Genomic DNA, 26,411 nt, shown 5'->3' with positions numbered 1-26,411 from the left:
GTTTGGACGACGAGACAGTTCTTTATTAAACTAATAAAAGACAAGTTACGGGAATACTGGATTCTAAACAACAAAGAAAAGCCACAATATATATCAAGACCTCGAAGCAGAAATGAGGGAGAAACACCTCATTCGTGGCCGCTCCCAAGCATAAACGGATTTCCTTGCCATTAATGCTTGGCTAACACGCCTATGTCTCCTTTGATTAAAAATAATGGCTGGTGCGGTGGCTGTGATATATGTAAACCTACAAACATCCGTTGCCATGATTTTAAAATTACGTTTTAGTCGCATAACATTGGTTACCGGAAACGCTGTCTTTCGCAATAGTTTATCAACATTTAGAAAATATCGCAAAAGTTTTGCACAAATCTGTAATGGAAACCCAGCTAATGAGTGACGAGAAGTACCATTCATTGCTACCATTGCAATTTTGATTCAGTTCAGTTTGTAAACTCATCGTTCAGGGGTGCGTTTCACAAAGCCAACTATCGTCACAAGTTCCTTCGTTACCAACACAGTTCAACGCACTATTGCCAACTCATTTTCAGGGGAAGTTGCAAAAGGCAGATCGATTTGTTGCTAAATGACGAAGTTGCTAAATGATGTTGTGACGTCATCACGTAATCCCAAGGCAAAACTTTGCCATTATGTAATGCGTAGATATTATTTGAAATGCTAATTTAGTTTTGTTTGTAAAATAAATTAAAGCAATGTGTTGGTTCATATGTACGGAGCCCCGCACATGACGTGCAAGAAAAAAAAAAAAAACTGTAAATTGTGCGCAAAATTTACTAATTCGTTCCCTTGATATATAAATCATGCACATGATTTACTAATTTGTTCCCTCGATTTATAAATTGTGCGCACTAGTTTTTTCCTGCATGTCATGTGCAGGGCTCCGTAAAAATGCTACCTAAACGATCTTCCGGTTTTTACAGCGATTTCCCCATTTCCACTAGCCTGGCTCCACCCTCCTACGTACTTCCGCTCAATTTTAATTGTCCTTCAGTACTCCGTCTGGGATTGCGGTATATTCTCTGGTTTTCCCCGGTCAAATTTTAACCGGTCCAATCAGCGAACAGAGGGAGAGGCTGAGAACGATGACGTTGATGTCGTGGGCTAGTTTGAGATAAAATACGTCACGACCAAACGTTAGCGATTGGTTATGGCGGATCCAGAGTGGCTCTGGGCAGATCCAATAGTTTTAAACTTCAACAGAGAACCCGCCTTCGAGGAAGTTAACGCTTGTCAATGGAGAGTGGCCAGACTCTGTACAAATGAAATGTACAAGAGTCTGGTAGGACCAGGCTACATTTCCACAGCAATCTTAATGAATTACGAATGAACCACTCGGCCTATTGAGCTAGCTTGTACGTGTGTTGTTTGGATTAGAGTCACTTTCCAGAAGTTGCCGAATCAATAAAAAGAATTGCTAAATTTGTTGCTAGGTGCCTTTTAAAAAATAAAGTTGCTAGGGTAGTCTGAAAAGTTGCTAAATTTGCTAAGTTGGCAACACTGGTTCAACGGAACTTGCAACCACATTTGGCTTTCGATTCTTTTGGGAAACGTACCACAGACAGGTTTTTCAACCGATTCATCACAGAGATACTCAAAAAGAACTATAAAAGTATAAAAGTTAACACTAGCGAAGATCATGAAAACGTAAAAAAGGAACAAGCTATGAACAAGAAACATTAGTCTATTTCAAACCCAACGTAAAACGTGTTTTTTCTTTCATCCGCTCACACATGCCACAAATAAAACAAATGTGCATTTCATCTTTATCACAAAACAGGTTTAATTTAATATCTCTTTATTTTTTAAAATAATTAAACATTTGTATTTCTCCGACCCTTTTTAACTTTTGTAATCGTTTGATGTCTGGGGCTTTCTAAAGCACAGGTTCAATTCTGACAATGCTCACCACAGCATCAGTCCTCCACAATCCCCCTCTCACTCCCCCCCAATCAGCAACTAAGTAAAAAAGGAAGAGAGAACAAATTCCACTTGGTCAAAAGAAAAAAAACAAAACAAAAAACCAATTCCAAAACTAAACCCAAAACAAATTAGAAGTGAAACCCAAGAAAGAAAGAAACGATAAATCCCAAGAGGCTGTGTTCAATCTTTCCTCATCATATACTGGATTCTCCTAAAGAAAAATACGCTAAAGGTTCTACTAGATACAGAGTATCAAAGTACTGCATTCAGATACAGTATACAGGTACTTAACACTGTAAGAAACTCCCTCACACACTCGAATGCAGAATGTGTGTGTGAACGTGCAGTTCCATTTCTCATGACAAGCATCTCCGGATTTGCTGCTGGAATTCTAGACACTACCTCAGGTGTGTGCGTGTCTCTCATTCACTGGTACCAGTACCGGACTGGTGCTAAAGAGTCCAAATGAGTGTACAGGACGGCACATTTGGACAGAAAAAGAACAAAAAAGTGGGGGGAAAAATGAGCTGGTATGTATTCGTGATTCTGTGTCCACTTCCTCTTCTCTGCTGGTTACTGCATAGTGTCCTTTGCGTCCCCTTTGGAGAAGTCTACAATCCAGACCTGCTGCATTTATCCAGATGTTAATGGATAAACAAGGGTCAAAGGTTAAGGGTAGACAATTCTGCTTTCAAATATTCAGGACACTCAGGTGGCGAATGTTGATCCAATTCATAGAGCGGGAGTATGGGATGTAGAGAGGGGGCAGGAAGTGAGGAGAGAGAGAGAGAATTGAGCTGGTGTTGTTCAGTAAGGATGGGCGAGGTATGTCAGATAGGTAGGTTGAGATTCTCCGTTTGTTTGTTTGTATGTTTGATTTTCTTAACAGCAGTCGTTCATTTCAGTCCTACTGTCTATTCAAAGTCCTTCCAACTCCAGTGCGGGTTTCTCTTTTTTTTCCTTTTTTTTTCGTTTTTGCTTATTTTTATTTTTTAACTTCCTTTTCTAGTCACGTTCTTTTTCGGCATAATATTTTTAAGGGGGAAAAAAGAGGATAAAATAAAGTTATTTACAGTGCTTTTGAAATAATGAGACTGACGAGGTGAATCTACGGTAAAGTAAGTCGCACAAATACAGAAAGGAAAAAAAAAAAGTGTCCAACGTTCCGAGCGCGTGGTGGAGGCGTTGGGGAAAAAGCGGTCCAGGAGAGGCGCGTCGTTAAGTGGGAATAATTCCGTCACTCTGGAGGCTTCTCTTCAACTCCAGATCCTCCAACCTCTTCCACAGCTCTTCTCTCTCCTTCTCTTTCTTCTTCTCTCTAAGGAATGACAGAGAAAATCAAGGTGAGGAGCAGTACGCAATAAGCAGTACGCAAGCCAAAGAGACACGTGTCAGAGTAATGAATAAAAAAATAAAAAAACAGCTCACCTCTGACGATCTGACTTGTAAGTGGACGTGAGTTCATCAAACAAAGTGCTGTTCATTTCCATGAAGGCCTTCAGAACATTATAGACTAAAGCTACTATGGCCCTGAAAGCAGAAAAAGAGAAAGAATTAGACCATTTGAAGCACTCGTTACACTTGAAATGGAAGGACAGGACATGTTTACTCCAGCAGATGGCAATATCTAATTAATGCTGGATAGTGATGACAGCGTTGTGTTGTGGATATCAAATGCAGATATACGAAATATTTACATGGAGGCTGTGAGTGTACACTACTATTTCAAAAAAACTGGGGTTGGTAAGGTTATGCTCACCAAGACTGCATTTATTTGATCAAATCCACAATGAAGTTTAATTTGAAAATATCATTTATTTCCGTGATGGCAAAGCAACATTTTCAGCAGTCACCACTCCAGTCTTCAGTGCCACATGAAGCTTTTTCAGGATTCTTTGATGAATTGAAAGTTCAAAAAGAACGTATTTGAAACAGAATTTTTTAACAACCAGCCTTTACGGTGACGTATGATCAACTTTTTGCAAAATAAAAGTTGTAATGCTTATAAAGTTAAAACTCTTACTGACCCCAAACTTTTGAACAGTAGTGAATATAGCCACTTTCACACAAAAAAACCTAAATTAACTTCTCCAATAAAGGAACCACATCTGATAGCAATGTGTGGAAAAAGTGTTTATTTTTTTTATTTAATTCAATTAATAATTATTTTATAAATTAAGTAAAATTTGTATGGGTTTCCCAATAGTGTCCTGAGAGAGTTTGGAAATTGAGGAAAATCCAGGGAATGTGATTGGGACAAGAGAGGCACCAATTTTTCTCCAACCCCCCTTACAAAGTTACAATGCTCAAAGTCTCCCACAAAACGATTTACCCTATCTAAACGAGAAGGCAGATCCAGACCTTGCTAAAACGCCTCGATAGAATTCTCCCTCAGCGAGCTACGTCACTCGGTGGAAATATTTGCATAATGCCGCCCAAATGCATACGCAAAGAAAGAAGGCGTGGCTTCAGTTATCGTAGCAGTGTTGTCGCCTCCCGTGCGAAAGCAAAAGCAGCGCTTGATTTGGCCTTCCGAAAGTGCACCCAGTTAGGAATGAATGGTTAATATGTATTATCAATAAGAACAGTACAACCCAAATGTTTGTGTGCAGCATATTTTACGGGAGGACAGCTTGAATCTGGGAGAGTACAAGCCCAGCTGTGCACAAAGCCTATTTCTAAAAAATGGGGCAATTCCAACTTTACTAGAGCAATCTGGCACTTCTGAATCAGAGCTTGCAAGTAAGTATTTGCTATTGACTGTTCAAATGCAGTTTTTTTATGGCTTTTAGTTCAATCCGACTGGCTCGAAATGATACGGTAAAACTGAAGACAAAGCGATTATAGTAAGAGGCATTACATTTTTGACAAAAAATTGAGGTGTTTGGCCAATCACGACGCCCTGGGTCAACTGGTCAATCAGAGCACACTACACCTTTCAGAAGGAGGGGCTTTGTAGAAATCAACACGTTTTAGAAAGACTAGGCATTAGGGCTGCTATCAATTAATCGACGATCGATTAATTGTCGATAATAATTTGATCGATAAAAACGTATTGATCGTCGTTTAAGTGAGGTCATGCGCGTGCGTCCTGCTCAACCGGGAAACACGTAAAGCAGACACGAGGAAAGATGAAGCGAGCGCGCCAGAGTTATGTTTAGTACCGTTTTACGTTAAAATGCTTTAGTTTACACATTCAAGACTATAAGTTTGCGTGTGCATTCGCAGCCTTTTGTTTTGTGCAAATGTAAGTAATATTCTGTTTATTTTGTGTAGGCCTATCTATATCTGATTTCTCTCATATAGGATGCATCTGGTTAAGAATGAATGCTGTATAAAGTGTGCCGGTGATCATCTTCAGCTTCAGCGCATGCAGCTCAAACAGCACTGCACAACTAAATCAATGACTATGATTGGGACTGTCATATTACATAACATTATAAAGAGAACAATATTGCAAATAAAATGTTGTTAAATCTTTTGGTTTATTTGCCGGTTTCATCGCGTTGCTCCACAAAGTGCGGTTCCACAACAAGAATTACACATTCTGAATAGCACATTACTTAGCTCAAGTTCACTTGTGCATTCACGTCATTTTGTTCAGATATAATTTGTAATATTATGTTTATTTTGTATATATGTAATTAATCTCATATAGGATGCATTTCTTTGAGTTAAATAACCCGCTAGCAAAGGACTTCAGTTCACCGGTGTTCATTCAGCATGAGCAGCTCAAACAGCAATGCACGACTAAAAATAACTATGATTGGGACTGTCATTATACATAACATTATAATGAGAACACTTTTATAATAAATCGTTGTGAATTCATTGGGTTTAGTTGCCGTTTTGAGCGTGTTGTTCCAGGAAGAACACGTTTATAACAGGAATTACACATTCTGAATAGCACGCATCTGAGGCGACGTTGGTGACACATTGTAGGCTATTAGTCATTATATTTGATTAAATGGTCAATCACAACAACTTATTTTACAATCCTACTAGCCCTTTATTTAGAAACCTCTCATTCATTTGGTGAGGAACATGGCATTTTGAGCAGCATTTGCACACCCTGTCATGCTTTTGGCTACTGCAGTAGATGCATATTGCAGCATATAAGGCTAACAATTCATTGATTGTTAATTTAAATGACGATCAATCATGGGGATATGTGTAAAATGACAACCCTACTATAGAGGTGCTACACTAATGTACAATATGTGAAAAAGAATGCATTTTTTTAACAAAGCTTGTTAAAGGTGCCCTGCAACACAAAACAGTTTTTACTTGTATTTTTTTTTAAATATGTTAGGTCCATATGTGTTTGTGTTATGTCCTGAATGTGAAAATTGACTGCCACCTCCTCTGTCAGCTCTAGCCACTGAAAAGAAATAAGCGGAGAAATCAGGCCATTTACAAAAGCTGGTCAGTCTGACGTGGTGTTGCCTGAGCTCATTACTATTCATGAGCTCGCCCAGTTGAGACCGCACCCACAGAATTCATCTAGCTCAGTGACAGTTTTCTGATACAGCAAGGACGTCATATATATATATATATATAGCTTAGCTCGTTGAATATTAATGAAAACTGGCGTAAATCGAGTCTTCCTGCAGGCTTTCTATACCACGCTAGAATGGCTTGAAACAAGGTAACCAAGGCATTTTTTCCACAAAAAAATGTTACAGAGTCCATGGTAGAACCTCACACATTACCACAAAAGTAATGAAATGCGTGTGGCAGGGGACCTTTAACGTTCTATTACACCACCCATGACCTCTTTAAATTCTCACAGACAGTTAGTGTTAAATAATATCAGAAGAGTGGCTTTGACTTACGGGTTCCAGTGTTCTTTGGAGATCCGGTACAGACTTGTGAACATTATGGGAAGAATCACGTTGGAGTTCTCCTCAATCAGACTCATGATGTACTCATTATTCCAGTAGTACAGAGCTCTCTCAGCCACCTGGAGACACATAGACAACCCCTGGAGTCTAAGCTCATAATACGATGTATAATTTATTTTGCATCTTGAAGCAAGCAACTGTTTCATGTGTTTTTATAAACATTTTGATAAAGTGAACTCCATAAAAAACTGGTAAAATTGTGGTGAGAATTAATCTGTGGTGAAATAGCAGAGATTTAATCAATCCAAATAAAAAATTTTTTTATTAATTTCTGGCAACAATCATATTTGGACCAGTTTAATTCAGTCTTGGGCTAGAGTGGGTTTTTGTGCAGACCTGAAAATGAGGGCTGGAGACACATCTAGAGATCTGTTTGAAAAGAGGCTCCTGGATCTTCACAAACTGCGTGGGTTCAATCACATCCAGAATCTCCTCCAACTCTCCTAGGTACATGACCTAGACACACAATGCAGACAATCAGAGCAGTGGATAGAGAACAATAGTGAATGCATCCTAAATCATCAACACTTCCAATGTCCTAAAACCATGACTGATCAACCTCATGCTGTGAATTAGCTCTATTCAGGAGACAGCATTTGTCTCACCTCTTTCTGACTGCAGGTTTTAGGCCAGAATTTCAGCAGACCCCTGATAACCTGGGGAAACATGAGACTGGTTAAATAAATGGACTAAAAAAGGAGAGCTGATCAGTGAAAGGCTTTGTACATGTTCACTGCACTTACTGGTTCTGTTAACGCTGGGTCTTTCTCTAGGAACTGTACAATACAATACGCCAGCTGCAAAAACAACAGTTTTTCATTGACGCGGTCAACACTGCAGAAGTTATACTGAATGTTTTAACACACATGGGCAGTACCTGTGCGTGGAAAAGCGAGAGGCTCCTGACGGTGTGAAGAGGAATCAAAACTTTCACCAAAAACTGTTTGTGCTCGGCCTTCAGTGGCAGAGCGAAGCCATTGATGATGCTGACAGGAGACAAACACAACTTTCACTAACAGCATTCTGGGAGTGAAGGACTGAGTAACCCTGAATTTACCCCTACAGTCAGCACAATGCAAAACTTAGTAATTTAATCATCAGGGGTTTCCTGCCAAATTAATCATATTTAATGGAAATTCCTTAGAGACTGCGCTATAACCATCAGTTCTCAAGTTTTATATGCAAGCATGACAAAAGCTGCAGCATATGTCAAGATCTTTAGTGAATAACAATTTAATTACAACCTGTTCCTCAAAAAATATTTTGTCTGGCCAAGTCTTAGAATAATCACATGAGTAGGGACTATTTTTATGGAGCCCCTGGAGACTGTATGCTTTTACTGTATGGAAATATCTGCTCTTGTCATATGGTTTTACAATAACATGAAGGTAAATAATACTTTTTTTTAAATTTCAGATGAAACTTCCCTCTATCCCTCTTAAGACTTAAATGTTTAGATGATCAAGAATAACTCTATCTAATGTAAAAGAAAATCCCAACTGTTAGTAAATTGCAATTATGTAACTGTGTGAAGTGACTGAAATTATGTAAATGGAATGATTTTATCCCGAAACAGTAAAGAGCAAATCCTGCCTTGCACCCAACTCTAAAGAATTCATTGGTTATGTCAATGACAGTGCAGATTGCATACACAACACACAAAAATACTAAATCCAAGGTTTTGACCTTATTTTTAATCTAAATGCCATAGCTCAATATCCTGGGCCCAGTTGTTCAAAAGTAAATTCGGCTAACGGATTGAATCAAAACTTGAAAATGGGTTGTTCAAAAGAAAAGAAAGGATTCTGAAATCGGATTAGATCATAAAATCCAGTCTTGGTTTTGATCTAGAATCTAGATCAAATTGTCAGTTTGTGTAGTTCAAACTTTTTTAGTAAGATCGGGATACCTTTGTATGGATTATCCTGATCCCAGCAGAAGGGTAGTAAATGTAATAAAACTTTAAACTGGTCAAAAATACAACATTGATATCATGTACTATATAAAAACATTTCTATTTTTCTCGAGTAGTTTAACAGTAATATTAATAAATTACAAATACACATTAGGCTAAATAATACATTCTCTTATTGAGGGAAACTGCATCCCTTAATGAATGTACATTTGTTTGTTTTTGTTGCGGGTCACATGAGGGGCTACGGAAACTCTAAAAGGACATGGTGATGAAAGGAAAAACATGAGATTCAAAATTAATTTGAAGGCTTTAGCGTTCTCTTGGATATGTTTTGCGTTCCCCCAAGAAACTTTGCATTCACTCTTAAAACTTGAGTTCTTTGCAAAGTTTCTTGGGGGAACGCAAAAGCATTAAAATATATAACTTTTCTCCAATTTCATTTTTTTTTCTCCATCATGTCTTTAGTGCCTCCGTAGGGGTCTCAATGTTAGAAGGAAATTGACAATGGAAGGGGATGTTTGTTTGTTTATGTTGTTTTCTTTCTTAAAGTGACCCTTCTACCTGTTGTTTGGAGCACTGTTAAATCAGGATTTGGCAATCTGAAAAAGTGTGTATCTGGATCAGCGTGATCCAATCCTATCTTGCTTTGAAAAATCAGCACAAATGTAAAATGGATTACCTGATCCTGGATAGCAAAACTTGGGCCCAAATCTAGATAAATCTGATCCTTAAACTTTTTGAACAACTGGGCCAGGTGATACGTCATACTTCTCTCTGGTATGCCAGACTTCTCCAATTATTTAGTTTGCTTTAACCCCACACCTTTCTTACAAATGACTGCAAGCTTGCATTCTAATCTGCCTCCAGCCAATTAACAACCGATGGATAGACCCAAGTCCCGCCTTATATTGTTTCTTTTTCTAGTCCATTTCACTCAGATGTATTTCACGATACAGAAAAAATGATCTGTAACTACTTCCTTTACATTGTGACAACTCACCTGCCCAAAATCTCCAACAATTCTGCAACTCCATTGAAGTGCTCAGTTTCATAAACAAAACTAAGAAAGAGAGACACAAAGATGAATGGCTGCGCTTCATTCCTGCATGTGCAAATATAATGTAAATGGTTATATTAGATCCCTCACCGTAGAAAAATATTATTAATTTGTTTTCGTATAAAAGCTCTCAGTCCCAGGAATTTTCCGTAGATTCTGTGTAAGACTGTCTTCAGGTAATCTCTCTCCCGCGGGTCCTCGCTGTCGAACAACTCCAGCAGCTGACAGGACACAAGATGGACAAAGCACACAAAAAATGAAGATGAACAAATGTTACTGAGATAGAGAGGAATTGAGTAGATTAAATAATAATAATAAAAAAAACATCCTCACCTGTAAGACAAATTTCTGGTCTATGTACTTTTTGGCAATGCTGGGTTGAAACTCCTGACTCTCCAAAAAACGAATGAAGAACTCATACACCAGCTGAGAAGAGAGAGAGAGAGAGAGAGAGAGAGAGAGAGAAGAGAGAGGAGAGAGAGAGAAGAGAGAGAGAGAGAGAGAGAGAGAGAGAGAGAGAGAGAGAGAGAGAGAGAGAGAGAGAGAGAGAAGAGAGAGATGAGAGAGAGAGAGAGAGAGAGAGAGAGAGAGAGAGAGAGAGAGAGAGAGAGAGAGAGAGAGAGAGAGAGAGTGTTATTTGGGGGAGTTCTTTGAACTCAGCATGCATGCAGAGAAACGCAGAGAAAGGGGAAAAAGGTCAAAGGTCATGGATTGGCTGAGGTCACAGTCACAGGACACACTGCTACGGCCACCAGTGGTCTTTGCCATTATAAGAGCTTGGAAGAAAAAAAGACAAGGAGCACATCTGGGAATATGGCTTTCAATATTGGATTTTTTTTTTCCAGATGAGGAAGCAGGGATTAGTAACAAAATGAAAGAGAAAAGTTTTACCAGGAAGATTCTCCTTGAGATATGCAACTCATTTCTAAAGGAGGCCTGGAAGCATACAGTGAGTACACACACACACACACACACACATATAGAGGGTCAGAGAGTGTGTGTACAAACCCTCAAAAACACACACAGACAAACATGCTGAAACAAATAAAACAGGAGTTCTACACAAGGAGAAAGGGACCAGAGTACACAACAATATTCTCAAGAGCCTCCACCGCGTACACACACACACACACACACACACACACACACACACCTGTAAATGTGGCCATGAGGCCTCTAGAGTGGGTTCATCCTCCTCTGGGTCAAACTCATTACTGTCACTGGGCGGAAGAGTTCGGAATATATTATAGGACACCTGAGAAAGAGAAATTTAAAACTTCTTAAATCAAATATTACAGGACCATTCAATGACTGTCTGATGCATATTTCACACACAAACACAAGCTTTCTTAAAACCTCAAGCTCCAATCAGATTGGCATTGTGTAACTTCTGGGAATCAGTGTGAACAGGTTAGTCAACCAGGTTGGAGTGCGTGTCTGTACTTGTCCGTGTATTTTATAGTGAAATGTATAGTGCAATTTAATAGTTGTTAAGGAGACATACATGGAAGGGCTGAAATTAAATTTATCTACATATAACAAAACAATTATTGAAATTGAAATTCACATTACACCATTTAGGTAATTTAAATAATTTCACATACACAACTGCACTGTGTATATCAGCATTATCTTGGCCAATACCACCAGATACTGGCATCAGAATCGACTGTTGGAGAAACTCATATCAGTTGACCATATTTTATCAGTCAACTATAATTTAAAGGTTTGTACAACGTCTTAAAAACAATCCTAATTTACAGCTTTTGAAACAAATTTTGTTGTATGAATAAATTCTGCTGCATGCCAGTCTATTTTTGTGGTATCACTGACTGATTTCAGATTTACACTACAGTTCAAAAGTTTGGGGTCAGTAAGATTTTTAAATAATTATTATATATATTTTTATTTAGCAAGTATGCACTTAAGTGATTAAACATGTCAAAAATACATTTATAATGTTGCAAAAATGTTCTATTATAAATAAATGCTGTTCTTTTTAACTTTGTTCATGAAAGAATCCTGGAAATCACAGTTTCCCCAAAAATATTAAGCAGCAAAACCATTTTCAACATAAGACATCTTGCTTGCATACTTCATCAGCATATTAGAGTGATTTCTGAAGAATGATGCTGAAAATTCAACTTTGCTGTCATGGGAAAAAAATAACATTTCAGAAAAGGCACATGTCGTTTTTTTGCTGCTAGAGGTTGCCTATTCAAAACAAAGGAATGCTTGATGATGCTGAGATTGAGAGCAGAATCTTGGGAGTTGTAGTCTTCAATTCACAGTAGTCTTGCTGCGATAGTGGGTGTTGCCGTTGTTAGCGGTGTTCAGGCGAAACAACGGTTACATCACTTGCCCTCCGCGGCACCGCCCCCACCATCATTTAGATTTTTATAGTAATAAAACCATTGAATCATTGATTAGAAAATCATATGTTCAGTTAGAGAACAGACACTACAATTAAAAACTGAATATGTCTACTTAATACAGTGTGAGCCGAACGAGAGTGTCACCACTAGGGTTGGGTACCGAACTCTGTACTTTTAAGGGCACCGTTTGAATTACGTCGGTACTACTGAGTACCGATTCACATTAAATCAATCGGTACCAAATTTCGGTACCTGAGAACGCATATTGTGATATAGACTAGTGTCTGTAAATATTAAACCGCGAAAAGACCATTTAAATACAAATCATGGGTGTCTGTGCGAATGAATGCCATAGACGCGCGGTTTACAGTCTATGGGTTTAACTCACACACACTCACTCAGAATCGCGCGTGACGGTCGCATGTTTCCATCTCTGCCTCTCATATGAGGACATTAACGCACGGAAGTCATCTCCAGAGTCACTTCATAAGCATTTTACCGTTTCATTTGAGAAAAACTACCGTCATTCATAAACACACAGAAACTCAAATTCACGGCAACCCGTCAAAATAAAAGTTTGGCTAACTTGACAAATAAATTACGTCTCAATGTAATAATAATACTTAAACTAATGTAATAATTAGAAATGATCAAAACTTAATTTTTCTAAGTTAAATTTTTTTTAATTTTTTTTTATTCATGTTTTAATTTTAACCATATAAAGCTCAGTTGTGCAGCACTTTGTTTGACAAAAAAAGTTTAATAAAATTAAAAAAATAAATTAAATTAATGTTTTATGTCTTCATTTGATTACCAGAAAATACATAACACATCATTTGAGGGAAATCTTTTCATAGAAATGAAATAAAAAATAAAAAAATTATAATATGGTTGTTTTTATGAATTAAATTAAGTACCTAGTATCCTACTATTTACTAGTAAATATTACAGTAATAAAACATCACAGACAATGGCAGACAGAGACCAGGGCATAATGTCAATAACACTTTTATAAATGACTTACAGGTTATTTAGTTATTTATGTAAACATCCTAAAAGTACAGAAAAAAGGTACCGTTGGGTACCGGTACCGATAGCGGTTCAAATGTGAACAGTACCCTACCCTAGTCACCACAGACCAGCAGCAGGAGTCAGATTTCATTCATCACGTGAGTGAGGAGGTGAATGACAAGATGATCGCGAAAAATTTGGTTTCGAAGAAAAATGTAAAAGCGTCTATTTAAGTGAGTTTGTCATTGTACTGTTTTGTTGTGTTTTTCATTAAGAATAATCCCACAAAACCCACAATTCAAGCAACCCGCCCCCGAATTGGCACTAATTCTAAAGTAAAATGAGCACGGCCTCACGGGCATTCACGGTGCGTGTCCACTGCTGTGTTTTAGTTCATGCCTATGGAAACTTAACTTACATAGGAATTAATTGAAAACACTCGCTTTGCTCCGCACCGTTATAAATGCCCGAGCGGCCGTGCGCATTTTACTTTCGGTTTAGAATTAGAGATTTAAAAGCCCACGCCGGTGATATCGGTATTGTCACACATCGATTAACCGGTGGGAAAATTTCCTCACCATCACATCCCTACCTCACAGCCGGTGGAAAAGAATCGGGACAGGACGCTGGCAGAAATCATGTCCATGGATGAGAGACGAGTGTGACACACGGTTCGACAGCAGCGGAACTTTTATTATGCCACAGTCGCCACTTCCGCTTCTTTCGGTCAAGCGTATGTGGGGTTACGCAGCGCTGTTTTATCATATTAGATACATTTGAGTGTGTTGAAATTGACACACTCCGTGTTCGATTCGCGGCTGCTAAGAGACACTTTTTGCACTCTGTAGTAAGGCTAGATCAATATTAGAATACCATATTAATAAATGCTGGATGGCTTGTGTTGCTAAATGGCATGCAATTAATTTTAAAACATATTGTATGACAAAGAAAATGATGTATTACTGTAAAATAATTAGTTTTCTGGCTATAAATGTCTCCAAACAGTTGTTCCCTTTTCTAATAAAACATAATATATTAAAGCGCCTTTGGTGTTTCCATGGTTTCTACAAAATAAAATCGGAAATCGAGGGTAATGCGGTTATGATGTCATTGATAGGCGACGCGTCCATGTCCAGGTTAAAATGGCTTCTTTCTCTGGATTTAAACATTCTTGGAAACATTTGGGATAACGCAAGTGCACAAGTCAACAAAATATATAACAATGTTCTAGTGGTTTTTGGATATTTTAATCCGAATATCTTACATATTGTGCCTTTAAAATATAATATCAAAATAGAAAACTAGTAAAGACATCTTTCGAAAAAATCTTACCGACCCCAAACTTTTGAGAGGTAGTGTTCCTGCACATGAACAAGTGCAAATCAGATGACTCATACCGGTCTAAAGACTGATTTATACTTCTGCGTCGGACCTACGCCGTATCCTCTACACCCTTAGTTACGCGTTGGTTTTGATTTATACTTCTGCGTTTTTGTCCGCGTCAATGTGCAATTAACCATGCAGACCGCTAGGAGGCAGTGTCCACGGGCATGTTGATGGTAACCCACAGTATCAATGCAAAAGCTGAAGAAGAAGCGGCTTGTTTACATTGTCATTGCATGCGTCTCAATCAGCTCCCTGGTTCAGTAGTCAGGGCACTGATCAGGACATAAATCAATGGGCTGACTCCCTGATCAGTGCCCTGACTACTGAACTAGGGAGCTGATTGAGACACCCGAAGTATCAGCAGCAGTGATGGTGGCAGATAGCGGCTTTTCTTGCGTCTTGAGTTTTTGTATGTAATACAAATTAAGCATCTCTAAAGTTAGTTGATAAGTAGAGTTACATAAGAAGCGATCTGGCGCTGGAATGCGTTTTTGAAATCATGCAGAGCTCGTGGCGCGGTTTTCATTATCGGTAGCTCGTGCACAGACTAGCGCTTCAATCGATTGCTGTTGCGGAGACTTTATTCGTTCCGTTGAAATCACAATGTTTGTGAGAAAATAAATAAACTATACACAGCGGATCTATGTTTTTATTCACTAACATAAAGAATCTCTGCACTACAAAATATTGTGTTATATAGCAGATGTAAGGATTAAACTATCATCCCATTTCTGGACACACACACTCCTTTCGCAGATTTTTTTATTTATTTATTGACCTGAGGGAGGGGTTCTGGCAGACCAATCACAGCACTTGCGGTCCGCGTAGAATTGACGCGTTGTTACAGGGCTCGACATTAACGCTTGTCCGCTTGTCCGGGACAAGTGGATTTTTTGAAGGGGCAAGTGAAAAAGAATTTTACTTGCCCGACGGACAATTATCCTGGTTAAAACAAAAAATAACTAAGGAATCACCAAAGAGATATAATGATTCTGCATTCAGTTAGTGCAAGTGGAGATCGATAGTGGATAATAATATAAAACAAACTGACGCTAACAAGGTTGTGCAGTTGAGGCTCGCGCAGACTCTCGAGGAGAAAATCGAAAACAAATGAGCGCCGCTCATACAAAGAAACTCAGTTAACATACACGGTTAAAATTGTGTAGTTTTTATATTTATAACATATGATACAGTTAAGCAACATCACACAAACAAGAATGTTGTTTTCCTGAATACCATCACGATGACGCTGATTTCATACGCCAGTTCCATAAACAATTAATTAACATTAAGTCGCTTACATTTTAGATGCAATATGGACTGTTTTTGTTCTATTTCAGCAGCGAAAATAGTTCCAAAATAATATCACAACAGAAACGTAACGCATCTCACAGCAACACGAGTTAGTGAATGATTCAGCATTTTAATGAATCGGTTGAATCAAAGATTCAATGACCTATTCGTAAACGACCGCCTAATTCTGGAATGAATCAGCTATTTGAACGAATCGACTCAATGACTCACTCATTAAGACGGTCACATGCTGCCACCTACTAGTGGTTTAGTGTCATCTTACCAACATTTCTTATTTGTATATTCAAAAATATTTAAAATAATCTCATAACATTATTTAATGCAGTTGTAATTTTTCAGTGTAAATTATTTAATTTGATTGGTAACAGCCTATAGTGTATTATTCTAATTTAATTTATAGATCAAATAAAAAAATATAAAATGAAAGCTGAAGCATAGCCTATATTTAATAATATTATTGAAAAATGCCTTTTATAAAAAGGTAAAAATATCACAAATATGCATATTTAAGTATGTCAAAGCTGATTGAACACTGGTGAGAATATCGCTTCAGAATAGATTATATTTACAAAAAAAGAAAGAAAAATCCAGACAAGCTCATTTTTTACTCGGACAAGTGAATGACACGAAGGACAAGCATGTGAACAGGCTTAATGTCGAGCCCTGTGTTACATTTTTGGAGAGGTGCACGTCGTAGGGTACGCACGCATCACACAGCCTACGTCGTAGCTACGGCCTACACTCGACGCAGAAGTATAAATTGGCCTTTAGTGAGTAGCCAGAATAAGTTGCAATGGACCAGATTTCATGTTGATAGTCAAAAGTCTGACTCTGCGATGCCACATTGATTATTGAAATCCAAAGTCACATTATACCCTTTAGGTAAATGTATGAATCCTGTCCATAGATACATGACTTTTTCACTCACCATTTTGACGACCTCTGGGTAGGCCTGTTCTGTGAGGTATCCTCGGCTGACTGTGACATAATCGACGAGCTCATTGAGGGTGGAGCGCTTGTATTCTTTCATCTTCAGGTCTGACAGAGTGTCCATGAAATCAAAGACAGCACAACACTGCTGAAGTTTCTTCAGGAACAACTCCGGCTGCTCCTGAGCAGAGACGTCTGCGCGCAAACAAACACACACACATGAGAAACACGAAAAAAAGTTCAAAAATGCCCTGCTGAAACTTCACTTCGTGATGGGTGTGTTCACAAAAGCACTTAAGTAAAAGGTTCAGGGTGTACTTCCATACATACAAACACCATCTGACTCAGATAATGCCTGAGAGAAAAGCTAATATGGAGATTCATTTTAGCGGGTACATTTAGTAAGCACATGGCAGACGAGACAAAAGATCCCATCTCTCACTTAATGAATAGAGGAAAAGATTTGAGGATGTGAGGATTACACCAGGTCAGTCATCAGACGTCACAATGGGCAGTTTTCCATTATCCAAGAACTGCGAAGGACTCGAATATGTAAACTAATCAGTGGGCAGAACAGGAAGGGCGAGAAACCTAAACTTCCCAGAGTTCAAAACCGATTTGCTGATATAACCACACACATGAAGAAAGAACGATGATTTTGAAGCAGGTCAATGCTGTGGTTTGAGCACTGGACCCATTCGTTTGGTCAGCACCACCTAAAAGATAGCCAGTTTGAACCATCATGCAGCAATGACAATAAAAACACCCCATGAAATTTTTGATGAGCAGTTTCCTTCCCTGAGTTGATGTATTTCCTGTTTAACAAAAAGTTGGGGTTTAACTAAGGAATCGCTAGAAAAAATTCTACATAAAAACTGCCAACAGCCCTAAACGACCACACATGGTGGCTTGTTATACCATAAAAAAGCTATTAAAGATGATTTAAATATTGACTAACTTCCAGCCACTTTGGAAGGAACTGATGGTTGGTTAAAGATATAAAGCAGGGACATTCAATTAAAGTTCCAAGAGGTACGCTCTCTATATTTTCCTTGCCAACCAAACAATACTATTTTGGAATTCCATCTGTGCAGCAGTTGTACTTTACAAAAGAAAGAAAAATCCTAAAGAAAATAGTTATCAAAGATGAGGATATTGGGTCCCGAGGGCCAAAGCAGTGGTGACTGTGAATTTAAGATATATAAAATTAGTTGAAACCAATTGGATATGAATATTAAAAGGTACGTTTATGTTTTACCAGGCTATTTTACCCATGTATGGCAGAAGACAGAAAAGATACTGAATGGAGGTATAGGGTTTACCTCTTGAAGTATGGACCATTTTTATATTTTGCTTAAAATAAGTATCTACTAAAAACAAACAAACAAACAAACAAACAAACAAACAAACAAACAAACAACATAATAATCGAAACGCTTTTATCATAAGCCGAAAAAACAAAGTTAACTTGTAATTTCAAAGTTTTAATTGTCTTTCCTTGCCATCTACAAATAATTTTCCCAATTATAACATTGTTTATTATGAAATGCTTTTAACATGCTGATTAATAGGCCTAATGCTAAATATAGATAAAAAAGTGGTTTGAACCACTTAAACCTGGTTTGAACGGTCAGTCATATATACTGTATGTATGAATGAATCCCTCAAAATGAAAATTGTCACTCATTTACATTTACTCACCCTCATGTCGTTCCAAACCCGTACTTTCGTTCATCTTCAAGAACACAAATTAAGATTTATTTTTAAATGAAATCTAGAGATTTGTCACTCCATTGACAGTCTACTCAACTACCATTTTGATGCTTCAACAAATTCATAAAGAGATCGTAAAACTTTAATCCATATGAATTGAGAAACGATTACTTTATATGCTGAACATATTTAATTTACGCTTTTATTCACATATAAACATTCATCAACGCATACATCAGTTATAATAAACGGAAGTTCAAGCATGCTTGCTTGACGTGCAAGAACCAATGAGGTTTGTTCTTGCGTGTCAAGCAGGTACAGGTTAATTAATTATTTTCCACAAAATTCTACCAACAATACCCCATAATGACAACGTGAAAAAAGTTTGTTTGAAATCTTTGCAAATTTATTAAGAAAAAATAAAAACAAAAGTCCACCTGGAGTTAATTCAGTTAATTGGACATGATTTGATTTGTCTATATCAGATCCAACAGTTAACAGTGCATGTCAGAGCACAAACCAAGCCATGAAGTCTAAGGAATTGTCTGTAGACCTCCGAGACAAGATTGTATCGAGGTATCTTTGGCTGGAATGGCAAGCGTCATGTCTGGAGGGAACCAGTGACAGCTCATCATCATGCCAATACCATCCCTACAGTGAAGCATGGTGGTGGCAGCATCATGCTGTGGGGATGTTTTTCAGCGGCAGGAACTGGGACACTAGTCAGGATCGAGGGAAATATGAATGCAGCAATGTACAGAGAAAACAGAGGTCCTTGATGAAAACAGAGGTCCAGAATGCTCTGAAAATGGCTGTGCACTGACGCTCCCCATTCAACCTGATGGAGATTGAGAGGTCCTGCAAAGAAGAATGAGAGAAACAGCCCAAAAATTGGTGTGCCAAGCTTGTAGCTTATACTCATACTCAAAAAGACGTGAGGCTGTAACTGGTGCCAAAGGTGCTTCAACAAAGTATTGAGCAAGTATTGAGGTTGTGAATTTATGTACATGTGATTTTTTTTTAATTTTTAATTTTTAATAATTTTGCAAAGATTTAAAAAAAACCTTCTCTTTCTCGTTGTCATTATGGGGTACTGTTTGTAGAATTTTGAGGAAAATTATTAATTTAATCCCTTTTGGAATAAGGCTGTAACATAAAATGTGGAAAAAGCGAAGCACTGTGAATACTTTCCGGATGCACTGTATATGTAAATAAAAGCCTAAATTCAATCGGTTCATCATAGAAAGTTATTATGTCTCTTCAGAAATTTGGACTAAACAGCTCAATTCATATGGATTAGATTTACGATCTCTTTATTAACTTTTTGTAGCGTCAAATGTGTAGCTTTCAATGGAGGGATAGAATTCATTCAAATATCTTCATCTGTGTTTGTGATGAACAAAAGTCTTACGGGCTCGGAACAACATGAAGGTGAGTAAATGACAGAATTTTCATTTTTGGTTTTAACCAGGGAGAGAAGCATTGGACACGGAATGAAAGGGCTTGAAGGAGAGCGTTTTGCTCTAGATAAAAATATAAGAGGATATAGCACTGAAAGATCATTATCATAAATGACCCTGGGTGCTTGTGGTGTGTACTGCTCTGTTGTTTTGACGCACTTCTAACTTTAAACTGTAGGACCAGTAAAAAGGTGCTACAGTTGTTATTTCGTCTCGTGGTCCAGTTGGCACCAAGCCAGGGGCTGGAACCAGAACACAATCCGCTACTTGAAAAGCTTAGAGATGTGACATTTTATACAAACTTGGATTTAAGATGCAAAAGATGATAACAGGACACCAATCACTGAGTTAAACATGCGATGCAATGGAGATCATGTGCCTTTCAGTTTGTTTTAAATGTATAATGCCTACTGTTTCACATTGTATACAGGTATAATTGCGCAGCATGCAGGAAGCTGTCTCAATTCTCAACCTAGTCATGGAATAAAAGCCACAAAACTACAATTTTGACATCATGAGGTCTTTCACATAAAACAAGCAAATGGCTTCTGCAAATGATGTAGAAGACTGCACAACTCTGCACAAGATCCACAGAGATTTGAAAGGTCAACTTGCTCTATGAAAACAACACCAGGACCACAGTACCTTGCATTTAAACCTGAACAACCAAAAGTGCAGAATGCAAAAAATGCTAAAGATAACAGGTCAGTCAAGAACAGTGGAAAGAGAGCAAAGACGGATACAACAGAGAGAATATTCAGATGAGACGTTTTTTGTAAAGCAGCCACACATCTAAATGAAAGACATACGTACCAATGCTAAATTTAGACACATTCACAATGACAGTCATTTTGGCTCGCTTGCAGTTATTTTCCATTTGTGTCCAGATTCATTTCTTGATCATTTAACAGTCAGCCAGTCCACAGTCAGCCAGTCCACAAAACAAAAGGTTTTGAGATATTATGACACACTTAAGTAAATGGTCTGAAGGTTTAATAAACTAAACAGAAGGTGTGCAGTGAGGTCTTCTGAGACATTAAAGAGAAACAGATCTCCAAGATGCAGTGACAGATTCATATAAGGTGACATGCCCCACCTGTTGCTTTAAAACACACACGCGCACACACTTTAAAAAACTGGGTGGGGAAAACCCCACTTTAATGGAATGGAGGTCTTGGATTACATTAGAGAGAGTGTTTGTTTGTTTGTTTTAAAATGCAGAGAGAGAGAGAGAGAGAGAGAGAGAGAGCGAGAGAGAGAGAGAGAGAGAGAGAGAGCGAGAGAGAGAGTGTGTCCTGGTTACAAAGTTGTGTGTCTAGTTACTTACACAGATGTAATGCATGTGCAAGAGAGTGTGTGTGAGTTGTTCCGACAGGTGGGACCAACAGGTGACTTTTACAGAGCCAGAGACGGAGAAGGAAATGTACTGTATGCATTTAATGCAAATGCGCGCACACACACACGCACGCACGCGCACACGCACCCGCACACACACACAGTTCCCTGAATCTAAAGGGAAGGTCTTTTTAACTTGGAAATGAAACAGCAAGTCTGCACAGTTGAATTTTTTTTATTTTTTGACTTGGTTGTAGGGATGCACAGATTTGAAAGTTTTGGCCATTACAAAAAGCTGGAAATGTTAAGTTATGGCTGACAATAGATAAATGGCAGATATACGTTTATACTTTTTTAATCTAAAAATAAATAAATTCTATTGTAAGTTATAAAATTTACAAGTGAATTTAGGCATCACAACATTATAGTAGTACTATTATGATAAAATGGATAATCATTTTGAGGTTTGCTAAGCATTACATTTAACTGTTTTTAATTAGTGTTTTTTTTTTTTAAATGAGCATTAGCTGAAGGGCAAAGGTAATAGGGTAAAAACTGAATTGACAAACAGACTGTTTAGCTATATCAGCTAATTAATATAAATACAATAAATAAGAAATTAACAGATTCAAGTAAAAAAATAATAATTTAAAAAAGAAATCGCTATTATATTGGCCAATAACAAAAATTGGTTGGTGCCATTTATGATTATAATGCACAAACACACAAAACACAAGGATACAGGCAGTGAAAGAAGGGAAAGTATGGTCTTATTGGGTATATAATTGAAAGAAAAACATGACGGATACCTATACCAGTGATTTGTTTGTGAAAAAGACAGTATTTTGGGCTGTATATTCATTTTTAAATGCAGTCAAACAGGGCCACGCAATAGCAACACAGCTACAAAACAGGAGCATTTTTGCACTCCTGAATTGCTGTTTCTAACCACATACAGTTCAATTTAGCCCCCAAAACACCAAACATCACAGAGGACAACATGCTAAACGTCAGACATCTACAGAATGACAAAAATACACCATGACCACCCGCTTTTCCCCATCACTCACTCAGACAGGTCTCTCTCTCTCTTGATTCCCCACTCGTTGATCGCTCCAAAGAACCAGTTGATAGAGAAAGTATTTGAAAAAGCAAATGACAGATGACTGTTTGCAAGCCTTGTGTGTGTGTGTGTGTGTGTGTGTGTGTTATGTGTACAGTGCACAGAGCTGCAGCTCCACAGAGGAACCCATGAGATCAGGTGTCGGCGCTGAGCCCACGGAAACACGGACGGGCTCTGTGTATAACGTTCTATTTTCTGCCTTCCTCATTTTAAACTCAAGCCCACAAGGTCAGAGGCACAGCGCAGACCCCAATGATTTGTCTGCATGTGTTACACTTAGCAGGCCTCACTGTTGGACAACTCGTTGGGCTGGATATGTATCTAGGCAGCCTGAACACGTGGCTCAATAATACAAGAAACAGACCACACAGACTGAGGGCCCCATTTTAACAATCCAAGCGCATGGTCTAAAGCGCACTGCACAAGTGTCCACTTTTGCTAGTTTAACGACGGGAAAAATGGTCGCTGCGCCCGGTGCATGTTCTAAAATGGTAGACCCTATTCTCTTAATGAGTAATGTGATTGTTTTGGGTGTAACATGCAAAAAAACAACAACCAGAGTCTCATCTCCCATTCCCTTTAAAAGCCCGTTGTGCTTGCACCATGGCGGATTCGCTATTTACATGGCGGAATTTGCAAGCAGAAAAAGCTTGCAAGCTTCTCTTGCGAGGAAACGGATCTGCTCATCCAATGACGCCTGCTTGCTTGTCATTACTGCAAATAGGTAGGCTAATTCTGATACATGCAATGATTATCCATTATGACATGTAGGCATTTTTTAATATTTAAAAATGTTTGTGTGCTGCTGTGCGTCCCTGTGTGTGTAATAAGAAAAGTGTATGCACGTTGTGGACCCGCCTATTGGCGCATATTACTAACAGGGCCTTTAACTAACACAAAAAATATTGCTCGCTGCTATTGTGAGACAACTGAAATCGACTGCGCCATTGACCAACAAAAACCTGGTCTAAAGTCAATGGCGCAGTCAATTTCAGTTGCCTCACAATAGCAACATGCCTGAACACAAATGCATTTGCTATTTAAAGAAAATGGTGCAGGACGTGACAATGATAACTGTATTGGGCTGAATCTAGCAAAAAAACATTGCACCAGGTGTATGATAGGGCCCTGAGACTCTATAACTGTAAATGAGTGTTTATAATTAAAAACATCTACTTCCTATGAAGTATATTTTTCAAAACAATTTTTACAGGACTAGACACTGAGAAAAGTAGTCAACTTGTTGGCGAGGCACTGTTTACCTTATGTAAAATGACATGTCGTGCAGCATCATCAGTCTGACACCAGCTGGAGAAAGTGTCCCACGCAGCTGAGAAACAAAAGCTTGCATGTGTCTGTTGATGCTGCTTGTTTTGTCACATCCCACTCACTTATAGTTTCTGTTCACCTCTGGACAACAGTTGGTTTGTTCTGAAGGTCTCAGACAGTTTGTACACTTCCACTCAAAAGTTTGGTGTCCGTAATTTTTTTTGTTGTTGAAAGAAATTAATATTTTTATATTAAGCAAGGATGCATGCAATAATCAAAAGTAATAGCAATTCATTTATAACAGTTCTACAGATTTCTATTTCAAATAAATGCTATTTCATCGAACTTTATATTCATTAAAGACAGTTTCCACAAAGATATTCGGCATCACAGTTGCTTTCAACATTGAAAAGAAATGTTTCTTGATCACAAAATCAGCATATTAGAATGTAGGGGTGTAACAGTACACGTATTCTTACCGGACCGTTTCGGTACAGGGCTTTTGGTTCGGTGCGCGTGTATACCGAACGGTTCCGAATGCAATCTTTAACAGTTAACAGGCTTGTTTTAAGTGCGGAACACACTTCAATCCTAGTTGCCACTCGAACATATTAAGTATTCAGTCCATTTGATCACGAAATTCAAACGATAAATGCCGTTTTGACGCTCTTTAATGTGACGACTGATCACTGTATAGGCGCGTCAATTCAATCGCCCGTGGCGCACGCGCGAGTGAACGCAATCATCTCTTCCAGAAGAATAAACATGAATTAATATCTTAAGGTATGTTGAGGATAACACTTACTGAAACGTATCATATGTCGTGTAATCGCTCAATCAGTGTTTCAATCGCGGAAAGACGTCAAACAGCTTGTAAACAATGTCACACAGCATCATTTACCTCAGAGCTAGAAGTCATTCAGTGTCCATAGCTGTTAATTCACTAGAGAAATTAACTCTCTCACTAAATATATGCACTATATTAGCCTACACTGTAAAAAATGAATCATGGGTCTTGTAATTTTCATTAAAAAAAATAATGTGATAATTAAATATAATGGGTACATTTCATTATTGAAATTGTGGTTTTGTGTTTGATAGAATATATTAAGAAGATTTCACTAATAAAACCAAGAGATACATTTTCCTAATTTTTTTAAGGAAATGTAAGCAATTTTGAGGCTTCAATCGAAGAACCGATTAAGCTGATAAAATTAAGGAAAATAAGGTTACCTATTTATTTTAAGAGAATTAGCTCAATTGTGCAGTTTTATTTAGAGACACCATTGTTAGTTCCCAACATGCTTTGCACATGGCTGGAAATAGAGAGTTAATATTGAAATTAAGTGTTATTTTATGTGTTTTTGAGTGAAGGGAAACATCTGTAAATATTTAATGTTTGGTTATGTTTGACATTTGAAAGAGTTTCTGTTATGTTGAAGTTTTGACCGTTACCATTGTGCAGAAGAGTAGAGCTTATGGTAAGGTTGTGATGTAAATACCTGCAAGTATTATTATTATTATGAAGCATGTTTCTTTGTTCAATGAGAAATAACTTTTCTAATGCTAGTGCAATAACAAGTTTGTTTCTGCTTGTGCTAGCAGTAAACAGTCTATGTATAAACAGGTAATTTCCATTTAATATAATTTATAACCTATTTTTTAAAGTCAACTTAAATTAAAAAAGCACTTTCCACTAATAATATTAAATTCATCATGTGCCACAGACTAAATAATTTAGGAATTTTTACTTAATTTATTTGGGTAAATTTCACTAAAAAAAACAACCTTAAAATCTACTCAAATATAATGTGTGTAATATTGTTACCATAATTTTTTTAAGCAGATAGCATGTGATATTTTTTACAGTGTATATATATATATATATATATATATATATATAAGTATCAATTCTACTTAACCTGTTAGTGATGTCTTGATTATTTAATGCTATGTTTAGATAAATCGGTCATGAAAATGACAGACACTAAGATTATATTATTTCAACAACGATTTGGAGAAAAAACATAATGTTATAATTAGATTTAGGAGTTATTGCAAAAACTGCCTTATGTGAAGTTCACATGTTTGCACACGATGTGTTATTTGAGTGTTGATTATCCTCTATCTAAACATGAACATAGGCTCATAGTTTGGGCTCTGTTGTTAACCTTTAATATTATAGTAATAATGTGCAAGTAAGGGGCCCTATATAGTTTACAGCATTATCTTTAAGAAACTTTGTTATAATTTAATTCATTTAAGGACAGACACAATTTTTTCAGTAAACCACTGTTTAGTAAAAAATAAATAAAAAGCCATTTTTTTTAAAACTGCTGTACCGAACCGTGACTTCAAAACCGAGGTACGTACCGAACCGTTAGTTTTGTGTACCGTTACACCCCTATTAGAATGATTTCTGAAGGATCATGTGACAGGAGTAATGTTGCTGAAAATTCAGATTTGCATCACAGGAATAAATTACATTTTATAATGTATTAAAATTTAAACAGTTCTTTTACATTGTAATATTTCATAATATTACTGTTTTTACTGCATTTTTGATCATATAAATGCAGCCTTGGTGAGCAGAAGACATCTTATCGAGAATCTTATCGACCCTAAACTTTTGAATGGTTGTTCTTAATTTGACTTTTATGTGAACAGGTCACAATGTT

At 37.6% G+C, this 26,411-nt stretch overlaps 1 protein-coding gene across 3 annotated transcripts in view; it reads right to left on the bottom strand.

Annotated features, from left to right (window-relative positions):
• Positions 1-1,776: 1,776 nt before the first annotated feature.
• ppp2r5eb (protein phosphatase 2, regulatory subunit B', epsilon isoform b) overlaps positions 1,777-26,411 on the bottom strand; it is a 50,175-nt gene continuing 25,540 nt past the window's right edge. Inside the window, exons 1-13 of one of the 3 annotated variants that reach the window (XM_079843473.1) lie at positions 22,412-22,613; positions 16,832-17,028; positions 10,971-11,072; positions 10,151-10,243; positions 9,908-10,038; positions 9,761-9,820; positions 7,723-7,831; positions 7,589-7,642; positions 7,451-7,501; positions 7,182-7,301; positions 6,777-6,904; positions 3,370-3,471; positions 1,777-3,259 (exon numbers count right to left, since the gene is read on the bottom strand). In XM_079843473.1, coding sequence (XP_079699599.1) covers positions 3,160-3,259; positions 3,370-3,471; positions 6,777-6,904; positions 7,182-7,301; positions 7,451-7,501; positions 7,589-7,642; positions 7,723-7,831; positions 9,761-9,820; positions 9,908-10,038; positions 10,151-10,243; positions 10,971-11,072; positions 16,832-16,957 — 1,176 coding nt within the window. In that variant the 5' untranslated portion in view covers positions 16,958-17,028; positions 22,412-22,613 and the 3' untranslated portion in view covers positions 1,777-3,159. Of the gene's footprint in view, positions 3,260-3,369; positions 3,472-6,776; positions 6,905-7,181; positions 7,302-7,450; positions 7,502-7,588; positions 7,643-7,722; positions 7,832-9,760; positions 9,821-9,907; positions 10,039-10,150; positions 10,244-10,970; positions 11,073-16,831; positions 17,029-20,819; positions 21,087-22,411; positions 22,614-26,411 lie in introns of those variants that run through there. The other 2 variants (XM_079843472.1, XM_079843471.1) reach the window with 2 other exon arrangements.

This window comes from Gobio gobio (genome assembly GCF_949357685.1).
Source record: "Gobio gobio genome assembly, chromosome: 18".
NCBI lineage: Eukaryota > Metazoa > Chordata > Actinopteri > Cypriniformes > Gobionidae > Gobio > Gobio gobio.
Note: the sequence above shows the minus strand (reverse complement) of the source record. Positions and strands in the feature narration are given on the sequence as shown.